This window comes from Hemitrygon akajei, chromosome 12, assembly GCF_048418815.1.
Source record: "Hemitrygon akajei chromosome 12, sHemAka1.3, whole genome shotgun sequence".
NCBI lineage: Eukaryota > Metazoa > Chordata > Chondrichthyes > Myliobatiformes > Dasyatidae > Hemitrygon > Hemitrygon akajei.
The window spans coordinates 27,703,354-27,729,770 of NC_133135.1; the positions used below are offsets into that span (position 1 = coordinate 27,703,354).

The 26,417-nt window shown below is 42.2% G+C and overlaps 1 protein-coding gene across 3 annotated transcripts in view; it reads left to right on the plus strand.

Annotated features, from left to right (window-relative positions):
• The window catches only part of tie1 (tyrosine kinase with immunoglobulin-like and EGF-like domains 1), a 104,613-nt gene that overhangs the window by 36,640 nt on the left and 41,556 nt on the right, over positions 1-26,417 (plus strand). For all 3 annotated transcript variants that reach the window (XM_073062776.1, XM_073062777.1, XM_073062778.1), the window contains exons 5-9: positions 918-1,049; positions 6,520-6,660; positions 18,525-18,653; positions 20,194-20,339; positions 25,622-25,766. In XM_073062776.1, coding sequence (XP_072918877.1) covers positions 918-1,049; positions 6,520-6,660; positions 18,525-18,653; positions 20,194-20,339; positions 25,622-25,766 — 693 coding nt within the window. The remainder of the gene's footprint in view (positions 1-917; positions 1,050-6,519; positions 6,661-18,524; positions 18,654-20,193; positions 20,340-25,621; positions 25,767-26,417) is intronic.

Here is a 26,417-nt window from a genome sequence, read left to right on the forward strand (position 1 = left end):
TCAGAGAGCCAAGCAGCATCTGTGGGGTGTGGGGGAAGGAATTGTCAAAGCTTCAGGTCGGATCTCTGCATCAGGATTCACACAGAAAGCTTACTAGTTGGGAACCACAGGTCTAGAATGATGAGGATTTTAAACAATAGTAAAACTTAATATTGGAAGAATTGGGTGAACTGAAAGCTGATAAATTCCCAGGACGTGATGACCTCTATACTAGCCTTTGAGGAGTGGAATTGAGGTAATACAGACACTAATTGTCATCTTCCAAAATTATTTTGTTTCTAGAATGGTTCCCACAAATTTGAAGGTAACAACAGCAAGGAAGATAGGAGAAAATACAAACTTATAGACCACTTAGCCTGCCATCAGTAGAAGGGAAATGCTGGAATCCATTATGAAGGAAATGGTGAAAAGATTGGGGAGAGTTAACAGATTTGTGAAAGGAAAATCAAATCTGACTTACCTGAATATAGTAACGAGCAGTACAACTGAGTTTAAAACAATTTATGGAGGGTTTTTTTTTAATTTTGAGGAAATTTTAATAAGGTATTACCCAAGAGATTATCAAGCAAAGTTGGAGGACAGTGTGTTGAGATTTGGATACTGGTGTAGTTAAGTGATTAATTTCCCAGACAGAAAACAGAGTAAACATAAATGGGTCATTTGTAAATTAGAAGGTTGTGAATAAAGGGGCATTGTATGGATTTTTACTTGAGTCACATCTGTTCCCATCCTATGTAAGTATTTGTATGAGAGGAATTATGTGTAATATATCTAAAATTGTTAGTGATATAAAGCTCAGTGGCAATATGGGCTATGACCTATCACCAGGAGAAATAACTGAAGAAAGTTACATGAACATTAACTGGTTATTGGACACTGTTCTGATATTGTACTAACATCTTCATGTTATGTTACAGCCTGTCCTGATAAGAAGTGGGGCACATCATGTGATAAAACCTGCCCTGATTGTCTGAATGGAGGGATCTGTCACGAAGGTACTGGGGAATGTATCTGTGGACCAGGCTACACAGGAGAAAATTGTCAATTTGGTAAGAAAACAGATGATTAATATTGAGCAGCACTCTTATTTCATAAATCAGGCATCCATGTAGAACTGAATTATCAACTTTGTATCACACCATTCTTCAAATGAAATGTATGTACTTTATGGTGATTTAATTAACTTACTTGAAACTCAGCCCCGACACCCACAGAGTAACAAAAGTAACAGCGTAACAAAGGCTGTGCATTGGAACCACATGGGTCGGAAGCTCCAATGCACAGGGTCAAAAATGCTGCAGAGTGTAGGCTCAGCCAGCTCCATCAAGGACATCTTCAAAAGGCAGTTCCTTGGGAAGACAGCATCTATTACTGAGAACCCTCACCATCCAGGACATGATCTCTCCTGACTGCTGCCGCCAGGAAGGAGGTACAGGAGCCTGATGGTGCACACCCGGCATTTTAGGAACAGCTGCTTCTCCTCCAGCATAAGGCTTCTGATTTCTCCATGAACCCATGAACATTATCCCACTATTTTACTCTCTTTTTGCACTACTTATTAATGTGTATATTTAATATTATAACTTGTAGTAAATTTTTGTGTATTGCACTGTACTGCAGCCGCAAAACAACAAATTTCACGACATATATCAGTGATAATAAACCTGATTCTGATTCATCTAAAGCAGCATTGTCCAGTAAAATTCATTCACTGACCATGGGTATGGCTATTTCAAAGTTCAAAGTAAAATTTATTATCAGAGTACATGCAGTACATGTCACCAAGTACAACTCTGATATTCTTTGTCCTGCTGGCATACGTACTTCCAAATTCTATAGAACCGTAACTTTAAACAGGATCGATGAACAACAAAATGTGCAAATGCAAATATAAATATGTAGCAATAAATAACGAGAGCATGAAATAATAAGATAAAGAATCCTTCAAGTGAGATCGTTGGTTGTGGGACCACTAGAAATAGAATGAGTGTAGTTATCTGTTGTAATGTGAGTATTAAAAGTAAGTTAATATTAATCAGGAAGCTGTTGGTAACAAGAGGCTGCTTCTGGGGTCAGCGGGGTTTTTACTCCCAGTATGCATTGTATGTAGTTCTACCACCCACGCCGCACGAGTTACCTGAAAGCCTTTGTATTATAAATATCATTTGCCGTCATAGATAAAGCTGTTCTTTTGGCCATAAAATTGTCGAGTGGTCCTTTTGTAAAGTAGAAGTTACCATATATTTTTGGCGACGAGGATGGGATCATTAGGCTGAGATGCACCTTGCTGTAACTGGGCAGGTGGTACAAGAGCTGAATCACTGCTTCGCCATACTAGAAGTGGCGTGCTGGCTTTCAGTGCCGAGGGGGTAACTTCAATTTCTCCTGTAATAGGCTGAAAAGCCGCAACCTGTGCTGCGAGCTCACTCTCAAACGTGTCCGGACTATGTCTGTCACTCACATTGCCATCGACGACTTGATCTGCACGCTGCACCTTTTATTCTTCATATACTGCAACAAGCATTTTGTCTGCCTTCAAAACTGGAACAATGGGAGCCACCCACCTTGAAAACTGGACGGGCTCAATGATGCCCAGCCCCTGTAAACATTCCAGCTCCTCCTCGACTTTGCCTTTCATGGTACAGGCACCGACCTGGGCTTAAAAAAAGGTGGTGTGGCCTCAGGGTCGACATGGAGTTTCACGGTCACGCCCTTCAGTGTGCCCAGCTCGTCCCTGAAAACGTCACTGTACCACTGCAGAATGTCCTCCATCGTGTGTGCATACTTAATTTCATGCCAGTTGAGCTGGATTTTGCTAAGCCAATTGCAGCCCAAAAAACTGGGCCCACTGCCCTTAGCTATCACCAGCCTGGCTTCAGCCTTCTGACCCCCGGCTGAGATATTCACATATAATACCCCTAAATGAGGTATGGGCTGCCCCGTATAGGTCCTGAGTTTGAGCTTTGACAGTCTGGTGGGAGGCAGGTTGGACCCCCATGTCCTCCTGTGGGTCTCCTCACTAATGACCAATGCAATAGCCCCTGAATCAATCTCAAACTTAATGTCCTTTCCCCTGACAGTGACTGTGGCGTAATATGGTTCAGGTGGTTCCTCATCCGTTTTCACCCCAAACATGTTGTAGGCACACGCTGCCTCCTCGTCTGCTTCTGTGTGGCTGCCTGAGTCTGTTGAGCTTTCCCCTGCCCAGGCTTAACCTTACCCTTTAAACTCCTGCACTTTTTAGCTAAATGCCCCTTTTTGCTACAAGCATGGCAGACAGTATCTTTGAATTTGCAACATTTGCATAGTGCGTCCCTCCACACCGCAAACATTACACCCACTTTGCCTGTTTACCAGTCTCCCTCCTGACTTGGTGCACTGCCGCCGACTACGACCCTCCCATGTACTTTCTGGATATCCTTAGCATTATTAGCAGCCACCTCCATGCCTTGGGCAATCTCTAGGGCTTTCTTGAAAGTCAACGGTGGGTTCCCCCCAGCAAGCGGCGTTGTGTGGCGTCATTATTAATGCTGCATACTAATCTATCACGGAGCATGTCATCCGACACGGCTCCGAAATCGCAATGCTGTGACAGCTGCCGAAGCTCGGCCACAAAATCAGGCACAGACTGACCTGGCTTCCTGAAATGGCTGTGAAACTTGAACCGTTGGTTTTGGATTGTGGTGGTTCCCCACAAGCTTGACAGTTCGTCATTTGGAAATCCCACCCCCCCCCCCCGGTTTCTGCGGTGTGGCTAAGTTCCTTATCAACTTGTAAGTCTTTGCCCCTCACACAGTCAGGAGAATAGAGCATTCCCTAGCCTCCACAGTAATTCCATTAGCACAGAAAAAGTGTCCGAACCTTTCCTCATACTCCAGCCAGTACTCGGCTCCCTCCACAAATTCACCAATAGTCCCGAATGTAGCCATCTGAACGTGAGGCTCCTCGTCCGCTCACAGATCCTGTTTCGAAACGTGCCGACACGTCCACAAAACCAGAATGAGTGTAGTTATCTTCTCTTGTTCAAGTTTGATAGTAAATTTCACATGCTATTTTAGGTAAATTGGTTCACCCTCTCCTGTGGCTATTTTAACCACAGGTGCTCTGCTGATTTCAGTAGAAACTTCCCTGCACTGTATGTGTATCATTCAACAAGTATCTATCACCATTCAATAAGTGAAGAATATAAAGAACTGAAGATGAATAAAAAGAATTGCTGACTATTTTTGTCATATTTTACACAATTTTCTCTTGTGTAAAACTGGATTCAAACACCATAAAAATGGATTGGGGTCTCATGGCCAGTGATGCCTGTTAGCTGTATGGAACTTATTAATCAGAAATGCTATCTTGCATACCGGGATTTCCAGATCATTACCTATGACTATCAAAGAATATCTTGTTTAACACAGAACTAAAATGTGAAATCATGAAATTTGAAGTTTACAAGTTTAAAACTTTCATTAACTCTGCAATTCAAATTATAATAATCACATCAACACAATATTACACAAAACTTGTACAGTGAGCATGCACTCAGTGTCTTCTTTATTAGATACCTCCTGTACCAATTAAGTGCCACTGAGTGTATGTTCATGGTCTTCTGCTACTGGTGCTCATCCACTTCAAGGTTTGACATGTGTGTTCAGAGATGGTCTTCTGTGCACCAATGTTATATTGTGTGATTATTTGAGTTACTGTCGCCTTCCTGTCAGTTTGAACCAGTTTGGCCATTTTCCTCGAACCTCTCTCATTATTAGGCATTCTCACCTACAGAACCACAACTCACTGGTTGTTTTGTTTTTGTTTTTGTTTTGCACACCATTCTCTGTAAACTCTAGATCAGGCATTCCCAAACTGGGCTCCACAGACCTCTCGCCTGGATACTAGATACTATTGCTCTAGATACTACTGTGCGTGAAAATCCCAGGACATCAGTTTTTTTGAGATAAGCAAATCATTCCACGGTCAAAGTCACTTTGATCACATTTCTTCCCCATTCTGATGTTTGGTTTGAACAACAAGTGAATCTCTTGACCATGTCCGCCACATGATTGGCTGATTAGGTGTTTGCATTAACGAGCAAGTACCCAATAGTAGTTTAGGTTTAATGAATAAGAGATGGGTCACATAAGCAAAGTTTCAAAGGGGAAGATGGAGGATGGGAGAGAAATCAGAATTAGGTTTATTATCACGGGCACATGTCATGAAATCTGTTATTTTGCAGTGGCAGTACAGTACAATACATAAAATATATTATAAATTACAATAATAAATATATACTGTATTGAAAGATTAAACGAGTAGTGCAAAATGAGAGCAAAAATAGAAAGGTAGTGTTCATGGGTTTATTGTCTGTTCAAAAATCTGATTGCTAAGGGGAAGAAGCTGCTCCTAAACTGCTGAGTGTGTGTTTTCAGGTTCCTGGACCACTCCTCTGATAGTAAGGGGCAGAGGGCATGTCCTGGGTAGTAGGGATCCTTGATGATGGATGCTGCCTCAGATCAAATAGGTATTTAGGTGCAGGAAAGGAGCAGGGCAAGCCTGGGGCATGCGGGGCTACTTGGCTTGATGGGAATGGATGCAGGAGGTGGTATGGGTGCAGATGAACATGGATCTGAGTGCCTGTGACAGAAATGTCTCCAGCTTCTTGGAAACTGCTGTTAAGGGAGATGGTGGATTGACAGAGAGGAATGTATCAGAATATGGTTGTTAATATATAAAAGAAATTATGTTATCCTTGCTATGCAGAATGTATTTGTAAGATGAAGCAGAATGGTAATGGTGTGTCTAAGTATGATCTGAGGAGAAATAAGCCAATTTGTGGTCAAGAACAGCTAAGTGCGCACTTTGTAAATTTGATGGAGTGAACAGAGGAGGCAATGAGAGATGGAGAAGTGAGAGCTAAGAGGGGGAGTGCATTAAGGTTTGATTGGCTTGACAGCATCAAAGGTGGAGATAACAGAGAAAATTAGCACTTCTGGATGCATTAGGACAAAAAACATAGAACATTGCACCACAGTACATGCCCTAGGGCTCACAATGTTGTACCGATCTTTTAAACTCTACCCTGTCCCTTCCACACACAACCCTCTATTTCTCTATTATGCATGTCCCTAAGAGTTTAATGTCCCTAATGTACCTGCCTCTACCAGGAAGTGTGTTCTACTCATCCATCACTCTGTGTGGAAAAATAAATAAATAAATAAATAACTTACCTCTGACCTCTCCTGTACTTCCCTCCAATCACCTTCAAATGATGTCCCCCCTCATGTTAGCCATTTCTGCCCTGGGAAAAAGTCTTTGGCTCTCCACTTAATCTATGCCTCTTATAATCCCACACATCTCTATCAAGCCAACCCTTATCCTTCTTCATTCCAAAAAGAAAAGCCCTAGCTCACCCAAACTAAGATGCTATCTGATCCAGAATTTGGAAATGTGATTGATCTTATAAAAGCTCGTCTTGTGCACTGGACTGAAACTGGTCAGACTCTCAGCAGCCCACTGTTTTTGTTTTAGTCTGCGAAGCAGGAAGATTTGGTCGCAATTGCCAAGAGGAGTGTACGCCTCGAGGGCGCTGCAGTGGTTACAGGTTCTGCCTGCCCGATCCCTACGGCTGCTCTTGCGCTGCAGGTTGGCACGGGAAGAGATGTAACGAAGGTAAGTGCGGAAAATAACGTTCGCTTTACCGGGGTGCCTTGAAGTTTGTTATGCAGCGGAGGAAAGAAATATGATACTGAAGCGCTAAGTTTCAGGTCAGGAAAGCTGGAAGGGTGAAGTTTCAGGATTGTAAAAAACTATAACAAACAAAATCTTGGCCTGATCGATCCAATGTATGATCCAAAGTTAAGCAAGCACTTAAGGAGTTGATGACAGCGATAAGCAAACAAAAGAACGCTAACTGGCACCTTTCAAATTATCGTGAGGGGCTTCGATCAGGCTTGCTCGAAGAAATTTCTGGCCAGTTGGCATCATTCGCATACCATCTGCAGCAGCAAGGGTCCCAACAGACTTGACCACCGCTATACTACGATAAGGAATGCCTACCATTCCACGTCCAGACCTCATTGCAGGAAGTTTGATTACTGAGCTGTCCTCCTACCTGCATGCAGGCAGAGGCTACAGAGCAAGGGCTTCAGAAGTAAGGACAATGAAGAGGTGGTCAGAGGAGCAATTGTGGGATTGCTTCAAGTCAGTTGACGGGGCCATGTTCACAGACACAGAGGATCTGAATGAAGATGCCACAGTTGTCACGGACTTTGTAAGCTCAGTCATGGATGAGTGCCTCTCTACAAAATCATTCAGAGTCTTTCCCAACCAGAAAAACTGGATGAAACAGGAGGGCCAGGTGAATGGCATTCAGGTCTGGTGACTAAATAAAGTACAAGAGATCCAGGTATGACCTCCAGAAAGTCATCTCACATGTGAAGTGGCAATTGAAACTGGAATCACAGATGATGCTCGACAGCTGTGCTAAGGCCTTAATGCATTCAAACACCAAGGTTTTGCTCTTAGACGAGCTCAGTGCCTTTTATTCAAGATTTAAGATTGGTTAATGTCCTTTCCTATACACAAGTAAAGGAGAACAAAGTAACACAGGGCTGTGTCCAAAGCCCCCTCCTTTACTCCCTGTATACCCATGACTGTGTTGCCATCCACAGCTTCAATCTTCTAATTAAATTGCTGATGACACTACACTGATTGGCCTAATCTCAAATAATAACGAGGCAGCCTACAGAGAAGAAGTCATCACCCTGACACAGTGGTGTCAAGAAAACAAAGTCTCCCTCAATGTCTCAAAAAAACAAGGAGCTGGTTGTGGACTACAGGAGGAATGGAGACAGGCTCACCCCTATTGACATCAATAGATCTGGAGTTGACAGGGTGAACAGCTTTAAATTCCTCAGCATACATATCACTGAGGATCTCACATGGTCTGTACATACCGGCTGTGTGGTGAAAAAGGCACAACAGCATCTCTTTCACCTCAGACGGTTGAAGATATTTGGTATGGGCCCCCAAATCCTAAGAACTTTCTATGGGGGCACAATTGAGAGCATCCTGACTGGCTGCATCAGTGCCTGGTATGGGAACTGTACTTCCCTCAATCGCAGGACTCTGCAGAGAGTGGTGTGGACAGCCCAGCGCATCTGTCGATGTGAACTTCCTGCTGTTCAGGACATTTACAAAGACAGGTGTGTAAAAAGGGCCCGGACGATCATCAGAGACCTGAGTCACCCCAACCATAAAATGTTCCAGCTGTTACCATCTGGGAAGCGGTACCGCAGCATAAAAGCCAGGACCAACAGACTCCGGGACAGCTTCTTCCACCAGGACGTCAGACTGATTAATTCACACTGTTACAATTGTATTTCTATGTTATATTGACTGTCCTCTTACACGTACTATTTATTATAAACTACAATGAATGGCCACTTTTAGATGGAGATGTAACATAAAGATTTTTACTTCTTATGTATGTGAAGGATGTAAGGAATAAAGTCAATTCAATTCAATTGTTACTCCAGATCAATAATAATAATAAAACCTACAATAAATATAAAAGATAGCTGATTATACATAAGTTGATTGTATCTCCATAAAGTAATGTTAGGCTGCACATAAGGCAACTTGCAGCAAATAATAAAACAGTGGAAGAGGTGTTGATCAGCCTCACTGCTTGGGGAAAGTAACTGTTTGAGTCTGGTGGTCCTGGCGTGGATGCTACGTAGCTTCCTCCTTGATGGAGTGGGTCAAGCAGTCCATGACAGGGGGTGTGTTATCCTTCATGATGTTACTGGTGGTTTTCCAGCACCTTGCCGGCAGGTAGGCTGATGCCAGGGATGTGCTATAGAGGCTTCCCGTCTGCCGCAGTGCGGTTTCCATGCCAGGTAGTGACGAAGCTTGTCAGGATGCTCTCTACTGCGCACCTGTACAATGATGGGAGTACGGATGTGCTCTTCCTAGCCTCCTCAGAAAGTAGAGGCATTGGTTAGCTTTGATGACTGTGTAGTTTGTGTTCTGGGACTATGAGATGTTGTGTGTGATGTTCACTCTCAGCAGATTGAAACTGCTTACAGTTTCCGCTGCTGTGCCACCAATATTAAGGGAGGGTGGGGAGCATCTAAGTGTTGCAAGTTCTCTTGAAGTCGTATAACCATCCCCTTTATCTTACTGATCTTAAGGAAAAGCTTATTTACCTGCCACCAGGCCTCACTTTGGCCAACACAACATGGAGACATCTTCACAAACTCCTACAGCCCCTGATGAGCCTGTCATTTCAGGCTGATGTAAGCACATCCTTCACGAGGGTGAGCCCACAGGACACGCCTGGCTCAGATGGATTTCCTGACCGAGTACCTGAAGACCTAGGCTGACCAACTGGCTGGTGTCTTCACTGATATCTTTAACCTCTTTGAACACTTAAGAAAGAAATCAGGATGGCTAAAACGAGGCATGAGGTTGCTCTAGCAGACAAGATGAAGGAAAATGGCTAAAGGATTCTGCAGATATGTTAAGAGCAAAAGGATTGAAAGCTCAGAATAGTAATCCATGTGTGGAGCCAAAACAGATGAGGGGGATCTTAAATGAATTTTTTGCATTTGTATTACTCAGCAGACCAATACAGAGTCTATAGGACATAGAATAGTACAGCAGATTACAGGCCCTTCAGCCCACAATGTTGTGCCGACCCTCAGTGAGGGAAAGTGAGGCAAAGTGACATCCCCTTCATGGACTCTATACAGATTACGGAGAAGGAGGTGTTTGCTACCCTGAGGTAAATCAGGGTGGATAAATCCCCAGGATCTGACATGGTGTTCTCTCGGTACCTACAGGAGGCAAGTGCAGAAATTGCCAGGACCCTAGCAGAGATATTTAAAATATACTTAGCCACAGGGGAGGTACTGGAAGATTGGAGGATAGCTAATGCCATTCCACTGTTTAAAAAAGGCTCTAAATATAAACCAGGAAATTATAAGCTGTTGAGTCTGAGATCAGTTATGAGAAAGTTATTGGAAGGCATTCTTAGGAGCCGGATATATAAGTATTTGGGTAGACATGGACTGATTAAGGATTGTCAGCATGGCTTTGAGCATGTTAGGTCAAGTCTAACCAACCTTTTTTTTTGAAAAACCAAGTTTTTCAAGGAAGGTACCGGGAAGGTGGATGGAGGCAAAGCAGTGGATGTTGTCCACACGGACTTTAGTGATGCATTTGACAAGGTCCCACATGGGAGGCTGGTCAGAAAGGTTGAGTTGCTCGGCATTCAGGATGGGGTAGTAAATTGGATTAGACATTGGCTCCAACAAGTGGAAGGTGAAACACGGGAAACAGCTGCGGCTGGACTCTGGATCGGAAAACAGACATCTGGAGGAGCTCAGTGGATCAGGCAATATCTGTGAAGAGTAATAGGCAGTTGTGGGCGTTGTGGAGAGTCTGGAGGGTTGTCGAAGGTTACAGCACGACATCCATAGGATGCAGAACTGGGCTGAGAAGTGGCAGACGGACTTCAACCCAGATAAGTCTGAAGTGGTTCATCTTGGTAGGTCAAATTTTAAGACAGAATATAATATGAATAGTAAGACTCTTGGTAGTGTGGAGGATCAGCGAGATCTTGGGGTCTGTGTCCATAGGACACTCAAAGCTGCTGCACAGGTTGACAGTGTTGTTAAGAAGGCATATGGTATGTGGGCATTCATCAAACATGGGACTGAGTTCAAGAGTCATGAGGTAATGTTACAGCCATATAGGACCTCAGTTAAACCCCACTTGGAGTATAGTGTTCAGTTCTGGTCACCTCACTACAGGAAGAATGTGGATACTATAGAGAGAACGCAGAGGAGATTTTCAAGGATGTTGCCTAATTGGAGAGAATGCCTTGTGAGAATAGGTTGAGTGAACTTGGCCTTTTCTCCTTGGAGTAACAGAGGATGAGCGGTGGCCTGATAGAGGTGTATAAGATGATGAGGGGCACTGATCGTGTGGATAACCAGAGGCTTTTTCCCAGGGTTGAAATGGCTAACATGAGGGGCATAGTTTTAAGGTGCTTGGAGGGAGTTAGAGGGGGATGTCAGAGGTAAGTTTTTCGCACAGAGAGTGGTGGGTGCATGGAATGCACTGCCAGCAAAGGTGGGAGAAGCTGATACAACAGGGTCTTTTAAGAGATTCATAGATAGGTATATGGAGCTTAGAAAAATGGAGGGACATGTGCTAGGGAAATTCTAGACAGTTTCTAGAGTAGGTTACATAGATGGCACAACATTGTGGGCTGAAGGATCTGTAATGTGCTGTAAATTTCTATGTTTCTATGATATTTTATGCTGACATCCTTCATCTGGACTAAAAGCTAGAGGGAAGATGGCTAGTATAGGTGGTGAGGGGGCAGAGTGATCGAAGAGTTGGCTGAGGCATGTGAAGAAGAAAGATAGATGAAGGAGAGAAGAGTGGAAAGAGCGACAGAGGCTGGGGTGTGCTAGACGGAGGCAACAAAGGGCTGCGAATAATGAAATCTGATGGGAAAGAAAGGTGGGGAATGAAACCAACTAAGGGGAGTGGGGTGGGCAGATGGGCACAGCAGGGGGGAGGGTGGCCTAGTGAAAGGACCTTGGCTCATGGACAAATGGAGTGGGTGAAAGGGGGGGATCAGGGTGCCAGTAGGAGGGTGAGTGAAGGAGGAATTTGGTAGATCAGGAGGAGAGTGAAAGGGGACAGAGTGGCTGAAAATGGAGGGGCCGTGATGAGGGAAGGAGGTTAGGGATGCTTCAGCCTGCCTTGTTGTTTAGACATAGGAGCAGAATTAGACCAATCGGCCTATTGAGCCTTCTCCACCATTTGATCATGACTGTTCTATTTTCCCTCTCAAGCCCAATTTCCTGCTTCCCCCCCACCCCGTAACTCTTGTTGCCCTTACTAATTAAGAACCTATCAAACTCCACTTTAAATATGCCCAATGACTTGGCCTTCACAGCCATCTGCAGAAATAAATTCCTCAGATTCACCTTCCTCTGGCTCAAGAAAATTCACTTCATCTCTATTCTAAAGAGGCATCCTATATTCTGAGGCTGTGCCCTCTGATTCTAGGCTCCCCCACTATTGAAAACATCAATATTTGATAAGCTTCAAGAGATCCGCCTCTCCCCACTCCCTGGTTTGTGCCAAAGGCAGATGAAGCATTCACTGGCTGACCAGACTACTTTTTCCCTTTGAGCTGTGGGTCTACCTGTTCTGCAGGGCACACGAACAAAGGCCAAGTAAGTTCCTACTCAAAGTAGAGTTTTGTCCTTGCATAGAGTGTGGAACTTCTGATCTAATATCTGACTGTGGTACAAATGCTAATATTCTTATCTGCATAGATGCAAAATGAATCAGCAAGGTAGATTTGCCCAAATCCCCTGGAAAGGAGCCATGCCTGCAGAGGAGAGTTTAGTGAAAGGCAAACTTTCATTCATTAGGGGTTTGATAAGAATAATAGTAACATATCATACCAGGAAAAGAGCAAAATGCTGCCTGGTATTCAAGCCAGCTTTTTGCATAAAGTTAGCTATCAAGTGTTGGCACCTTATTTGTGTAACTTCTCCAAAGCCGTCTGGTGAGTTAGTTTGAAAACCTGTTTTCTCAGCCTCAGTGAATGTTAAATGCCAAGAATTTCAATTAGTTTTTCAAATGAGAAACTAAACTGGGGCTACATCTGTTCTCTCAGGTGGATATTAAAGATCCCATCACGATTTTTAAGAGTCATCACTGGTGTTCTGACCAATATTCATCCCTCAATCAGTATTCAAGACTGTTTATTGTCATTGTCTGCACACGAGTGTAAAGGAGAACAAAATGATTGTTACTCTGGATCTGATGCAACACAGTGAGCATTAAAATTCGTTTAAAAATACAAAAGAAAAACACAAACACAAATATAAAAGCAAACTAATAAAACATAATGAACAAGGAATTGTTTCAGTGCGGCCATATATACATAAGGTTGATAGTGCGATCTCTCAAGCTGAGATGATGTTCTCCAAAGGGGTTGTCTATTGGGTGACTGAAGAGGCTGAACCGGGATCCATGTATTCTGGTGCAGGGTGGGCAAGTGTAAGTGGTGGCTGTGATTGGTGATTGATAATAATGGACACAAGGAGGAAGGCAGCAGAAAGGAAATTATATAGACCAGTTAGCCCGACCTCAGTGGTTGGGAAGATGTTGGAGTCAATTGTTAAAGATGAGGTGATGGAGTACTTGGTGACACAGGACAAGATAGGACAAAGTCAGCATGGTTTCCTTAAGGGAAAATCTTGCCTGATTAACCTGTCGGAATTCTTTGAGGAGGTTACAAGTAGGATAGATAAAGGGGATGTAGTAGATGTTGTATATTTGGACTCTCAGAAGGCCTTTGACCAGGCACCACACATGAGGCTGCTCATCAAGTTAAGAGCCCATGGTATTACAGGAAAGTTACTAACATGGTGAGAGTATTGGCTGATTGGTAGGAGGCAGTGAGTGGTAATAAAAGGATCCTTGTCTGGTTTGCTGCCAGTGACTAGTGGTGTTCCACAGAGGATGGTGTTGAGACTGCTTTTTATGCTGTATATCAGTGATTTAGATGATGGAATAGATGGCTTTGTTGCCAAGTTTGCAGATGATACGAAGATTGGTAGAGGGGTAGGTGGTGTTGCAGAAACAGGTAGGCTGCAGAAGGACTTAGACAGATTGGGAGAATGGGCAAGAAAATGGCAAATGAAATACAATGTTGGAAAATGCATGATCATGCACTTTGGTAGTGGAAATAAATGTGCAGACTATTTTCTAAATGGGGAGAAAATCCAAAAATCTTGGAGTCCTTGTGCGGCACGCTCTAAAGGTTAACTGGCAGGTTCAGTCGGTGGTGAGGAAGCCAAATGCCATGTTAGCATTCATTTCAAGAGGTCTAGAGTACAAGAGCAAGGCTGTGATGCCGAGCCTTTATAATGCACCCATGTTTCCCGTTGTGGGTAGTCTAGGACAAGAGGGCACAGCCTCAGAATACAGGGGTGTCTACTTAAAACAGAGGCAGAGAAATTTCTTTAGCCAGGCGAAGGGGAACTTGTGAAATTTGTTACCACGTGCAGCGTTGGAGGCCAAGTTTTTGGGTGTACTTAAGGCAGAGATTGATAGGTTCCTGATTGGACATGGCATCAAAGGTTACGGGGAGAAGGCCGGGAAATGGGGTTAAGGAGTGGGGAAAAAAGGATCAGCCATGATTGAATGGCAGGCGGACTCAATGGACTAATTCTGCTCTTATGTCTCATGGTCTTATAAGATTAGCTTATATACATAGCTTGATTGTATGTATATAAGATAATTCTTGGTGCATGAGTGTCTGTATATAAAGTGACTCCGACAGGAAATGATGAAGTGATAAAGTTTGTCTTGGCAAGAGGAACTCTTCCAGATAGTTGCAGGGCATTTGTTTAAATGCTGGTTATTATCACATTCTTGTTTGTGGGAGATAGGTATGGGCATATTGGTCCATGCATTTCCTTATACTGTGGATTCTGGTATTGGAACACGTCAGGACCAGCACACTTGGCCCAATTAAACGGCTGCCCCAATTAGCCATTTTCATGGAAATAGCTCAAAGGTATAAAAAAGACAAAATACCATAGCTAAGTAACAATTTGTGTATTTACATGAAATACAGGAGATATTAGAGCACCACCAATATCTCTACAGTACTTTAAAACTGTATTAGTTTCAAATAGTTAGCGACAGAGGACTTCATCTGCCGTGTTCTTTTGATTGACTGTAAATGGACAAAATCAGTGCACGCACCTAGTGCAGATAATGGACCACCTTCTTACAATGCTTTAGATAACTGCATCCTCCAAATCTTCATTTTCATTGTACATTCAAAATGATTGTCGATACCTTCATAACTCCTAACTTACTGAAATAGTGAATTTGTTTCATTTTCACTCCTGGCTACTTCCACCATCTCCAAGCCTGAAAGCTTGAAACAACAGTGAGCAAAACGGTTCTGAGTTGTCTTCCTGTTTATTTCTCTCCAAGTAAAATCACTGCTTTTTGAACACAAACGGACACTATTTAAAATCTGATCACTCTGAGCACAGTGTAGTGTACAACAGCCATGCAAATACATGTGACTGACGCTAGTTAGAAACTACAAACAAGAGAAAATCTGCAGTTAATGCCCCTCCTCCCCTTCTTACCTGGCCTGCACATTTATTTCTACTACCAAAGTGTATGACCATGCATTTTCCAACATTTGTATTTCATTTGCTACTTTCTTGCCCATTCTCCCAATCTGTCTAAGTCCTTCTGCAGCCTACCCGTTTCTACAACACTACCTACCTTACCACTTACCTTATCCCTTATTATTTATTTATTTATTATACTTTCCCCCCCCCCCCACTTTTTCTCTCTCCTTTTGTTTCTTCTCTCTGCCCCTCTCACAATCACTCCTTGCCTGTTCTCCATCCCCCACTGGTGCTCCTCTCCCCCTTTCTTTCTCCCTAGGCCTCCCATCCCATGATCCTTTATCTTCTCCAGCTCTGTATCCCTTTTGCCAATCAACTTTCCAACTCTTAGCTTTATCCCTCCCCCTCCTGTCTTCTCCTATCATTTCTGATTTCCCCCTCCCCCTCCCACTTTCATATCTCTTACTATCTTTTCTTTCAGTTAGTCCTGACAAAGGGTCTCGGCCCAAAACGTCGACTGTACTTCTTCCTATAGATGCTGCCTGGCCTGCTGCATTCCACCAGAATTTTGTGTGTGTTGCTTGAATTTCCAGCATCTGCAGATTTCCTCGTGTTTGCATTTTTTAAATCTGCAGATGTTGGAAATCCAAGTGGCGCACATGGAGGGTCTCGAAACACCAACAGTACTATTTTCCATTAATGCTGCTTGGCCTGCTGAGTTCCTCCAGTATTTTGTGTGTATTGCTAGTTAGAAACTATTCAACAACATTCTCCTGCCCTATTTAAGCAGCTTTGTGTCCCAAATTAACAAAGGAAATCTTGGTTAGTTTCTCAATTTAGTTTTTGGTCTTTAAAGTTCAAAGTCAATTTATTATCAAAGTACATATATGTCACCATATACAACCCTGAGATTCATTTTCTTGCGGGTGTACTCAGTAAATCCTATAAACATAGTAGAGTCAACTTTAAGAGTTGTCCCAAATAAACAGTTGGTCCAATTAACTGATGGCCCAGTTAACCGGAATCCATTACAATAGTGACCAGCAATTGGCTGTGAAGAGCTTAGTGATGTCCTGAGGCGTTTATAAGAGATGCTATTTATATACAAGCCTTCCTGAGAAGATAGAGCAAGGAGGTCTTAACCTGCATATCAAACAAATCAGTGAACTTGAAAGCATTAATCATGCAACAATGATAGGATTTCCCTTAATGTACCTAAGCACCAATGTTCACTGGCCACTAGAATGGAAATGTTCAAGGTAGTGTTTGTACAGCAATTCCCCCTGGCACAAATTCAAACAGAACAGAAAAGAAAAACTTCATTTTTGTAATGACAACTGCACTTTTCGAGTCTAGACAAAGAGTCTCAACCTGCCCGCTGCTTTCCTCCGGCATTTCTGTTCCTTGCATTGTGCAGGAGTCTGGAAGATATCCCAGATTTGAATTCAACTGAGAGACACAACACTGCAGATGTTAGAGCAATGAGAAATCTGCTGCAGGAACTCAGTAGATCAAGCTGCATCTGTGTAGGGAAATGCTTTGATCAAGTTTCAAGTCAAACCCTGCAAAAGGATATTGAATTCAGTCCTAATGACGAGTCTCGGCCTGAAACACTGACTGCTAATTCCCCTCCATAAATGCTGGCTGACTTGCTGAGCTCCTCCATTATTTTAGATGTTGCTTATTTAATTCAGCTGTTTACTGCAAGAAGGAATTATTAATTGTACAAATTTAAAGTCAAAATAAATATATTATTGAAGCACGTACATGTCACCACGTAGTACCCTGAGATCCATTTTCTTGCAGGCATTTGCAGGAAAATAAAAAAAATACAATATTGTTTATGAAAATCTTGCTGGTCTGGAAATCTGCCGCTCCCCCATCTGCTGCTGCTTGGTTAGAGGACGTAATGTTTTTTCTGAAATTAGAAAAGATTAAATTCACTTTGAGGGGGTCTGTGAAAAAGTTCTATTTGAAATGGGGACCTTTGTTGTCATATTTTGGGAGTCTTAAGGAATTACCTACTAGTTCAGGGCATCTGATTGTACTTGGGAAGTTGCCTGTCTGTTAACACCCGTATGGTTTACCTCACAGGGTGGCTGATGAATTGTAATATGAGTATATTCTGGATCATCTGACATGTTGTGGATGTGCGTGGGCCTTCATCTTGAAGTGGTGTGGGGGTATGGCTGTGAAATGTCCGTACTTGCATTTGTGAATTGTTGTATTGTAAATACATTAGCTGCCATGGGATGTTCGAGGAGGGAGGGTGAGGGGAGGTTTGTTTAGGGGTAAGATATAAAAGCAAAATGGAGGAAAATGTAATCCATTATGTATTCCGTATTGTGTCATTCCTTCAATAAAAATATATTTTAAAATATTATTTATGAAAATTATACATAAAGACTGACAAACAACCAACGTGCAAAAGAAAGCAAATTGTGCATATTTTAAAAATTTTAAATAGTTTCAATATTTCCATTTACTAAAGAGAAATGTATGCAATATACAACCCGAAATTCTTGTTCTTCACAGACCTCCGTGAATCCATGAAAACTTCTCCCCACCCACATATACAAGCAGCAGCAAAGCACAAGCCTCCCCCCCACTTACTTCTGCAAAAAAAGCATCAGCACCCTCCACCCACCAAGCAAGCAATAGCAAAGCCCCCAAGAGAGACCATGACCTGCAGTACAACAGAAGCTAATTGTTCACCTGACAATTCGCAGTGAGAGGGGAGGCTTAACAAAACAACTCGCTGATTTGCGACGACAGAGTCAATTGCATCACTTTTGAGTTCTCCAACTCGAGAATCGGTAACAAACTCTTCTGCACCAATGTGTGAGAGAGAGAGAGAAAGGAAGGAAAATAACAGTGAGAACATGAATATGCAGAAATCCTTGAAAGTGAGGCTGTCTGTTTCAAGAAAGAAGGTTCCCTGGACGAACATTGGGTAGGAAGTGCATTTAGCACTTCAGCTGTGGATCCCAGAAGCGTAACAGAGGGCCAGGTGTGATTCCTGGTCACTTCTGAATTCCCAGGTGCAGTGTGTAGTTATAGAAACAACTAATACACTGAGTGTTGGTGCTGGATCACTGCAGAACAATCTGCCAAAGGGACCTATAGTTTAGACCATGAAGTCATTGAGTCGTAGAATGCTGCAGCTCAGGAACCATCCTTCGGCCCATCTAGTCCATGCTGAATTATTATTCTAAAGCATTTCCATTTATACATTTGTAGCTGTACTAAATGAATGTGACTTATCTTTAATGGCAAAGAGGTTGTGATTTAAGATTTTTTTTTGGTTTGACCTAATTAAAGTATGTATATTCTCAGTTTGTAGCCCAAACACCTATGGACCTGAATGCAGGCTGAGATGTCAGTGTCAGAATGGAGCAGAATGTGATCGATTCCATGGGTGTAAATGCACAGCCGGATGGCATGGCCTAAACTGTGAGAAATCAGGTATCAGACATAGTGTGTGATACACATGTAAATGTGTTATAAAGGTGTGTCTGTGCGTGCATGCGTGCTTGAGTGCTTGCATGTGCTTTTCTTGGAATGCGCACCTGTATGTAATTTCTTTGAAAAGGTGGTTGTTTGTTCCAGAGAGCACTACCTCTTTAAAAAATTATTTTCTTTTTACTTCAATTTGAGATTATCACCAAGCATGCAACATACATATATGTGTGTGTGCAAGATTTAAATAACCTTGATTCAAAGTTCTAAGTAGATTTATTATCAAAGTATATATATGTCATCCTATACAGCCTTGAGATTCATTTCCTTGCAGGCATTCAAAGTAGAGTCAAGAAATACAAAAGAATCAATGAAAAACTACACATAAACAAAGACTGACAAACAACCAAAATGTAAAAGTCATTGACCCATCCCCCATTGGTGTTCACTATTCCATGGTTTACTCAATAGTATTGAAATAAAATTTTGTTAATGGGCTGGAAGTCCTTCTGAAAATTTCCATTGCTGGCCTGGCTTTAGGTTTGGTTGAAACAGTTCTAGACTAACAATTCAGTGAAGTGTGTGCCAGAATCCCAGCTCAACTGCAGTTTGGCAAGATTCAAATCTTACAATTTTTAAATCTAGAAAGAGAAGTCAGTTATCAGATTGACCTGTGTCCATTAGGTGGAGCCTGTATGACGTGGTCCCCAGAGTGTCACTGTTTGCTCTAACTGCCTTTGGAATGGTGTTCTGGAAATACTCATCAGGTCAAGCAGCAGCATTGATGCCAGATCGGAAACGGTAACTGGTTCTCTTTTCTAAGGATGCTGCCTGACCTGATGAATTTTTTCCTGCACTCCCTGTTTTTATTTCAGGCTTCCGGCATCATCCGTACCTTTGTGAAATTCATTAGCAAGCTGCTAAATTTGTTTATATGTTTATTTATTTATTGAGATACAGCACGGAACAAGCCCTTCTGGCCCTTCGAGCTGTGCCACCCAGCAATCCCCCAATTTAATCCTAGCCTAGTCATGTGACAACTTACAATGACCCATTAACCTGTCAACCAGCATGTCTTTGGACTGTGGTTGGAAACCGGAATGCTCAGAGGAGGGCCACATGGATGAGGGGAAAACGTACAAACTCCTGACAGGCAGTGGCGGCTGTTGAACTCAGATTGCCTGTACTGTAAACCATTGTGCTAACCTTTATGCTATTGTATAGCATTGAGTCTCTCTGTGATTCTGTCAGAAGGTCCACCTCACCTATCATCTTCTCTGAACACTGAGAGCTGAGTGGAAGATTGAATGGCAGTTTTGCCAGCTAATCCCATGTTCCCACAACAAGTACAAGGAGAAATGCCAAAAAGTAATTGATCTTGTTCCTGGAGCGGCCAGGATTTTGGAAATGCTTGAAACAATGAAAGTGATGACTTCCATAATATTAGTTTGTGCACTTGGTAGAATTTTCATTACCTGATAAGTAAATCGTGGTCTATTTAGAGATATTTAGTGATACTTGGCTGGTTTTTGTTTTCCCTTTGAAGATCACATTCCTAAGATACTGGACACATTTACCGAAGTTGAATTGAACCTCAAGTCAAGTCCCATAATGAGATGTTCTGCCACAGCTATACCATTACCCATCAACGGGGAAATACAGATCCGTAAGCCAACCAAAGTAATTCTAAAGGTGAGTTTTCTAAGAAGCAGTTCTCTCGTTTGTAGATTTTGCAAGCCCGAGTTAAAGATTAAAGAGGGGTTAGCTTTATTTGTCACGTATACAGTACATTGAAACAGTGAAATGCGTCATTTACATCAACGATCAGTACAGTGCAAGAATGTGCTGAGGAAGTGTCATCATGCTTCAAGTGCCAACATAGCATGCCCACATTTTGCTAAGTCATCTGTCTTTAAAGTATGGGAGGTCACCGGAGCACCTGGAGGAAATGAACAAACATCACTGATGCTGGGCCTGTAAAGTTTTACACCACTGTCCACCCACTTCAAGAATAGCTCAGGAGGTTGTTGCCACATTTTTTTCTACAAACAGAATCAACAACTTATTGATATTTTTCAAACTAATAAGAATTCTTACAATCACAATGTGACAGAGGATTGCATAGAATTTCACAAATCCTTCAGTCCTGTATCTGTGTGTTAGTGATAATGCCTCAAATGTACCTCTTCCCACCCCACGCCATTGCTCATTATCAACACATCCAGAGGAATGGGAGCCATGCACTCAGTGGTATGATATTGAAGGAAGATTTTGAGGAAAGACTACTCCATGCAGACAGCAAATACAAGGAAGAGGCCTGTGATCTGTGTAAACAACAGCATGACCTTCGGAGGGAAGTCTTTCAGATCTGGATATACTTATTTTTCATCGGTCCAAACAGTGGAAGTAAAAGGGAAGGTGGTCGAAGTCATCACCATCATGATGTGCCATGTCATACAATACAGACAATCATGGTCTCATGGCCATGATTGCTCTTGGCAAATATTTCTACAGAAGTGGCTTGCCATTGCCTTCTTCCAGGCAATGCCTTTACAAGATGGCTGACCACAGCCATTTTCAATGCTCTTCAGAGATTGTCAGTAGAGCATAACCAGGACTTGTGATATGCACCAGTTGCTCATACGAGTTGAAGTAAGGTTTATTTAATTAATGGTTTTTCAGCTTTTTTTTTCAAAATCACCAAAGTTGGGCATTACAGAATGAAAACAAACCCTTTGGTCCAATGAGTGCCCTCTGATCATCAGCCACAAACATTTATCCTAATTCTACACGAATCCTTTTCTTTATTCTCCCCACATTCTCATCAACTGCCCCAGATTCTACTATTTATCTGTACGGTGGAGGCAGTTCATATTGTCCAATTAATCTACTACTCTACACATCCTTAGGATATGGAAGGAAACCAGAGTACCTGGAGGAAACCTACGAGATCACAGGAGAACAAGCAAACTCCTCTCTGTTTTGAACCCAGGTCTCTGATACATTGGTAGCTGTGCTTCTGGGCCACCCAATTCTTTTCAGGATGACTAATGTGCTTTTACTGCTATAGAAATACCTTTGAAGGGGTTTCCCAAGGGTCCTGAATAATTGAAGTCAGAAATAACTTGTCTTTTAAAAGGCATGAAGAAGCTGGAGTAAAATAAATACAAGGGAATGCTCTGCTGGCTTTGTGGTAAGATCCCTGAAGAAACAACAGTTCGAGTTCAGAGGCAAACGGCTCATTGAATTACCTATTATGGTAATCACGCCTCCCCTTTTGTTCATACACCTATCACAATGTTATGCTGCTGCATCCAAGAAAGGTTATGTATGATTGGATTTAGAATAAGAGTAGGGGGATTCTTGCCTGGTCTAGCCAATATCTATTCCTCAATATCCTATTATTGTATGTTGGTAGCAAATCACTTCTGGAAACTCCCAAAGTTCAAAGTAAATTAATTATATATATGTCACCATGTACTACCTTGAGATCCATTTTCCTGCAGGCATTCACTGTAGAACAAAGAAATACTGCAGAATCAACAACAAACTACACATAAGCCATGACAAACAACCAGTGTGCAAAGACAAACTTTGCAAATGCAAATAAATAAAAAAAATAAATTATATATATATATACTGTATGTGTATATGTGTGTGTGCGCACACACACACACACACACAGTGCTTTGTGAAAGTATTCAGCCCCCCCAGACACACAAAAAAAATCTTTGCCCATAAAGACTTTGCAAAGCATCACTTAAAAGGTACTGTAAAGATGTGGAAGAAGGTCTTGTGATCAGATGAGACTAAGGTGGAACTTTTTGGCTTCTTGACTAAGGGGTATGAGTGGTATAAATCTAATACTTCACAGCAGCCAGGTAACATCATCCTGGCTGTAACGAATGGCAGAGGTATTATCCGGCTCTGGGGGTGCCTTTCAACAGCAGGCACTAGAAATCTGGTCAGGATTGATGAGAAGATGAATGCAGTCAGATGCAGGGAGATCCTGGATAAAACCCTACTAGTCTCTGCAAGAAAGCTTAAACTGGGGAAGAAGTTTGACCTTCAGTAGAACAATGATCCAAAGGACATTGCCAGAGCAACCATCGAGTGGCATTAAATGAAGAAAATTGATGGCTTTCAATGGCCCAGTCAGAGCCCTGACCTTAACCCGATCGAACATCTTTGGCAAGACCTCCAGACTGCTGTCCACTTCTGCTTCACAACTAACCTGGCACAGCTTGAGTAATTCTGGAAGGAGGAATGGGAAAAATCTTGTTCCATCACATTGTGCAAAACTAATAGGGACTTTTCCAAAAAGACTTCTAGCTGTGAAAGATGGCTCAAATAAGTACTGAGCAAAAGCGGGGGAATGGGGGGAATGCTTTTGAACTGCTGACATTTCAGATTTAGAATTTTTAATTTTTCATGCTTTACAGTTTTCCCTGGTTTTTGGGCTCAACTGTGGGGAAAAAAAGGAGTATGTGATTCACAAATAAAAATTCTCAGTTAAATTGATCAAAATCCTTGGTCGTAATACTCATTTATGTGAACAAAGGTTTGGGGTGGGGGTGTAAAAATACTTTTACAAGGTACTGTAAGTAAATAATGCCGAAAATGAGTTGTAGGGTCCATAGATTGTGGAATCAGTTTGGAGTTGAGGTGAGTGAAGTTATTCACAGTGGTTCAGGAGGCTGATGTTTGTAGGGTAATGACTGTTCCTGAGCCCGACAGTGTGGGATGTAATGGTCCTGCATCACCTTCCTGAAGGCAGTGGTGAGAAGAGAGCATGGCCTGGATGGTGTTGGTCCTTTATCATGGATCCTGCTTTTTCACTGGCAGCATTGCTTGTAGTTGTGCTCAATGGTGTCTCTCCCTGTATCTTTCTTTCCCCTGCCCCCGATTGATCCTTTTGCCTTGTTTTCTCTCATTCCTGTGCTCTGGCTTCCCCTTTCTTAATTACTGTCCTCTCTTTTTCTCTCCTCCTCTGTCCTTTCCCCCTCCCCTCCCTTCTCCAGTTCCCTCCTTCTCTCCTCAGGCTCATTCCCTCTCTCTCCAAAACACCGGAAAATAGTTGGTGAATCAAATAAGCAAAGGTGCCTTATTAAACAATAGAAAGACATACAGTGCGGGATTGTATCCTTACTTGTAAAGTGGCAAACTGATTCCACTCAGTTCACCATATGCCACCATATATAAAAGCGTCACAAGCAATAGCACAATCTCTTTGCTCTGCTAAGAACATAAGAACAGACAGAAATATAGAAGCAGGAGAAGGCCATTCAGCCCGCGTTGCCGCTTTTCTGTCCACTAAAATTATAGCTGATATCTTACCTCAGTGTTACTTTCCTGCACAACCTCATGTCCCTTATTTCCCTGAAGTTACATGTCTGTTTTAGTTCAGATTAAAAATCGGTTACTTGCAATAAAAAAAAGTTTATAAATACTGCTGCACCTGATGAGTATTTGTTTTAAAATCCTTTATTTCCTTAATATCCAAAATTCCTTAATATGCCTGTTTCCGTGCTATAATTGTTATATGGTTAATATCCTCAGCAACTGGATTTCACTGACTCTTCGGTAGAGAATTTCAAAGATTCATTGTACACTGGCTGAATTATTTTTGTTCTATCTTAATTCTGTAGCACGACTCAAGTCACACTCCCCCACAACACTGAACCATCTTTGTTTTCTGACAGAGCCAGACATGACTCCACGCCAGTACTGTATATTACCCCAGTTCTACAGTATGTACTCTAATCTTCTTTAAAGAAGGTGTAGGCTGTTTAAATAGTTTTGGCATGAACTAGATGGACCTGTTTCTGTGCTATACTTCTTGATGACCCTTTGACTTTGGGTGTGCCTTCTGACAGTCCAAATCAGCTCATCCACTGTTCCCTTTCTGAGTTCTGTTCAATACAATTCTCGGGTATCTCTACAAACTTTTTAACATATTATTTCCATCTCGTCATTACATCCTAACTCTGCAAAGTCCTTATTTTCTATGTGCCCTGCTACCAATTCCTGAACAACTGATTCAGGAGTTTACCTATGCTGGCATCAGGCAAAGTGATCCGCATTTCTCTAATTTCTCTCTCCTTCCTATATAGTAACGTGACATTTGCTGTCTTGTGACCTGTGAGAGCCATTTTATGGAATTTTAAAAGATGACAGCCGGTGCATTATCTACCTGTACAGCAGTTTAGTCCAAAACCTCACTGATAGTGATACAGCCTAGTACAATGCTGTCCACAGCACATCTGTAGAAATGTGCGAGTGTCTTTGGTGACGTACCTCATCCCTCAAGCTCCTCGTGTAATATGCCACTGTTATGCCTTCTTTGTAGCTGCATTGCTGTTAGGTCCAGATTAATTTCTCAGTCGTTTGGGTAAGATTACTGTCTGGGAAAAAAAAAAATCCCACCTGTTGACTTATTGCATTTTGCCACCCCTGCTTCCTTAATGTATTTGCAATCTTTAAATTAAACCTCGCCTTCCCGGCCCTGCATCCGACTGCTCGCCTCCAACTGTACCTCAAGCTTTCTCCGGGTCTGCAGTGTGTCATCAATAACTTACCCCAAGTTCACCATCCTGTGGTACAAACATGATATACTGTAGTAAGGTCCAGAGTGGGAGCTCTGCCTGACAGTCTTCTCTTTATCCCTAAGAAAAAGTATTTTAGCCTGTTCAAGGCATTTTCCTGCATCAATCCAGGAAACACACTGCATTAGGGAATAAACATGCATGTCTTCACTCAAACTAAGTAAATTGATAAAAATCCAGATTTCCCCTTGTTTCTTGAATGTTATGAACTAGGCAATTCATTCTCATTGCATGAAAAAGCTTTCCACTGGTATTCTGTGCAACAGGGATTAATTATTGTTTGGAATTCAATATACGATAGTCAGTACAAGTTATCCAGTTGTCAAATATCAGAAATGACTTGAAGTGTCATTTGTATTTTCATCTCAGGCAATAAAATCCATCATGCAAGGGAATCTAACTACTTCAGAATTCAAATTGCCGCAGGTCAGTCTACAGGATGAAGGTGTTTGGGAGTGTGGGGTCAACACATCTACTGGCACTGACTCCAGAAAGTTCAAAGTCATCATAAAAGGTAAGAGTTCCCAAAGGCTTAAACCTTTGGGCCTTGATATTCAGCTTTTTGCTGATGCGCAAAGTGGTTTAAAATGTAATCACAGTTTATATAGCAACATTACCATAAACCTGACACTGCAAATCCAGGTCAAGCCAACAGCGCCCCTAAATCGCTGATAGTACACTGGTCACTGCCAGCTGTGAAATGTGGCCGCAATAGCTGCTGGTCTGTAAGCTGCAAAAGGACAGAGAATCCTGTGATTCAGTGTTCCAGGCAGATCCAATTAGGGAAAGGCACAGCACCACAGAGACTACTGACTATAATGGGGGCAGGGGGGTGACATGGTAGCACAGCAGTTAGCACAATACTAATATTAGAGAACCAGCAACCAGGGTTTAATTCCCTTCACTGTCTGTAAGATATTTGTATGTTGGGGTTCCTCCTACATTCCAAGGATGTATGGGTTAGTAAGTTTGATGGTTACGGTGTAGTAATTGGGTGGCGCGGCCTCGAAGGTCCGAAAGGACCTGTTACCATGCTCTGTCTCTAAATAAATTAAAAACAACAATCTATGCTGGAATATTAACCCCAGTGCCAAAACTCCAACTTGAATCTTTATCTGCTACTTTCTAAAGTTTAAATATAACACATCTATTCGTTCTCCCATGT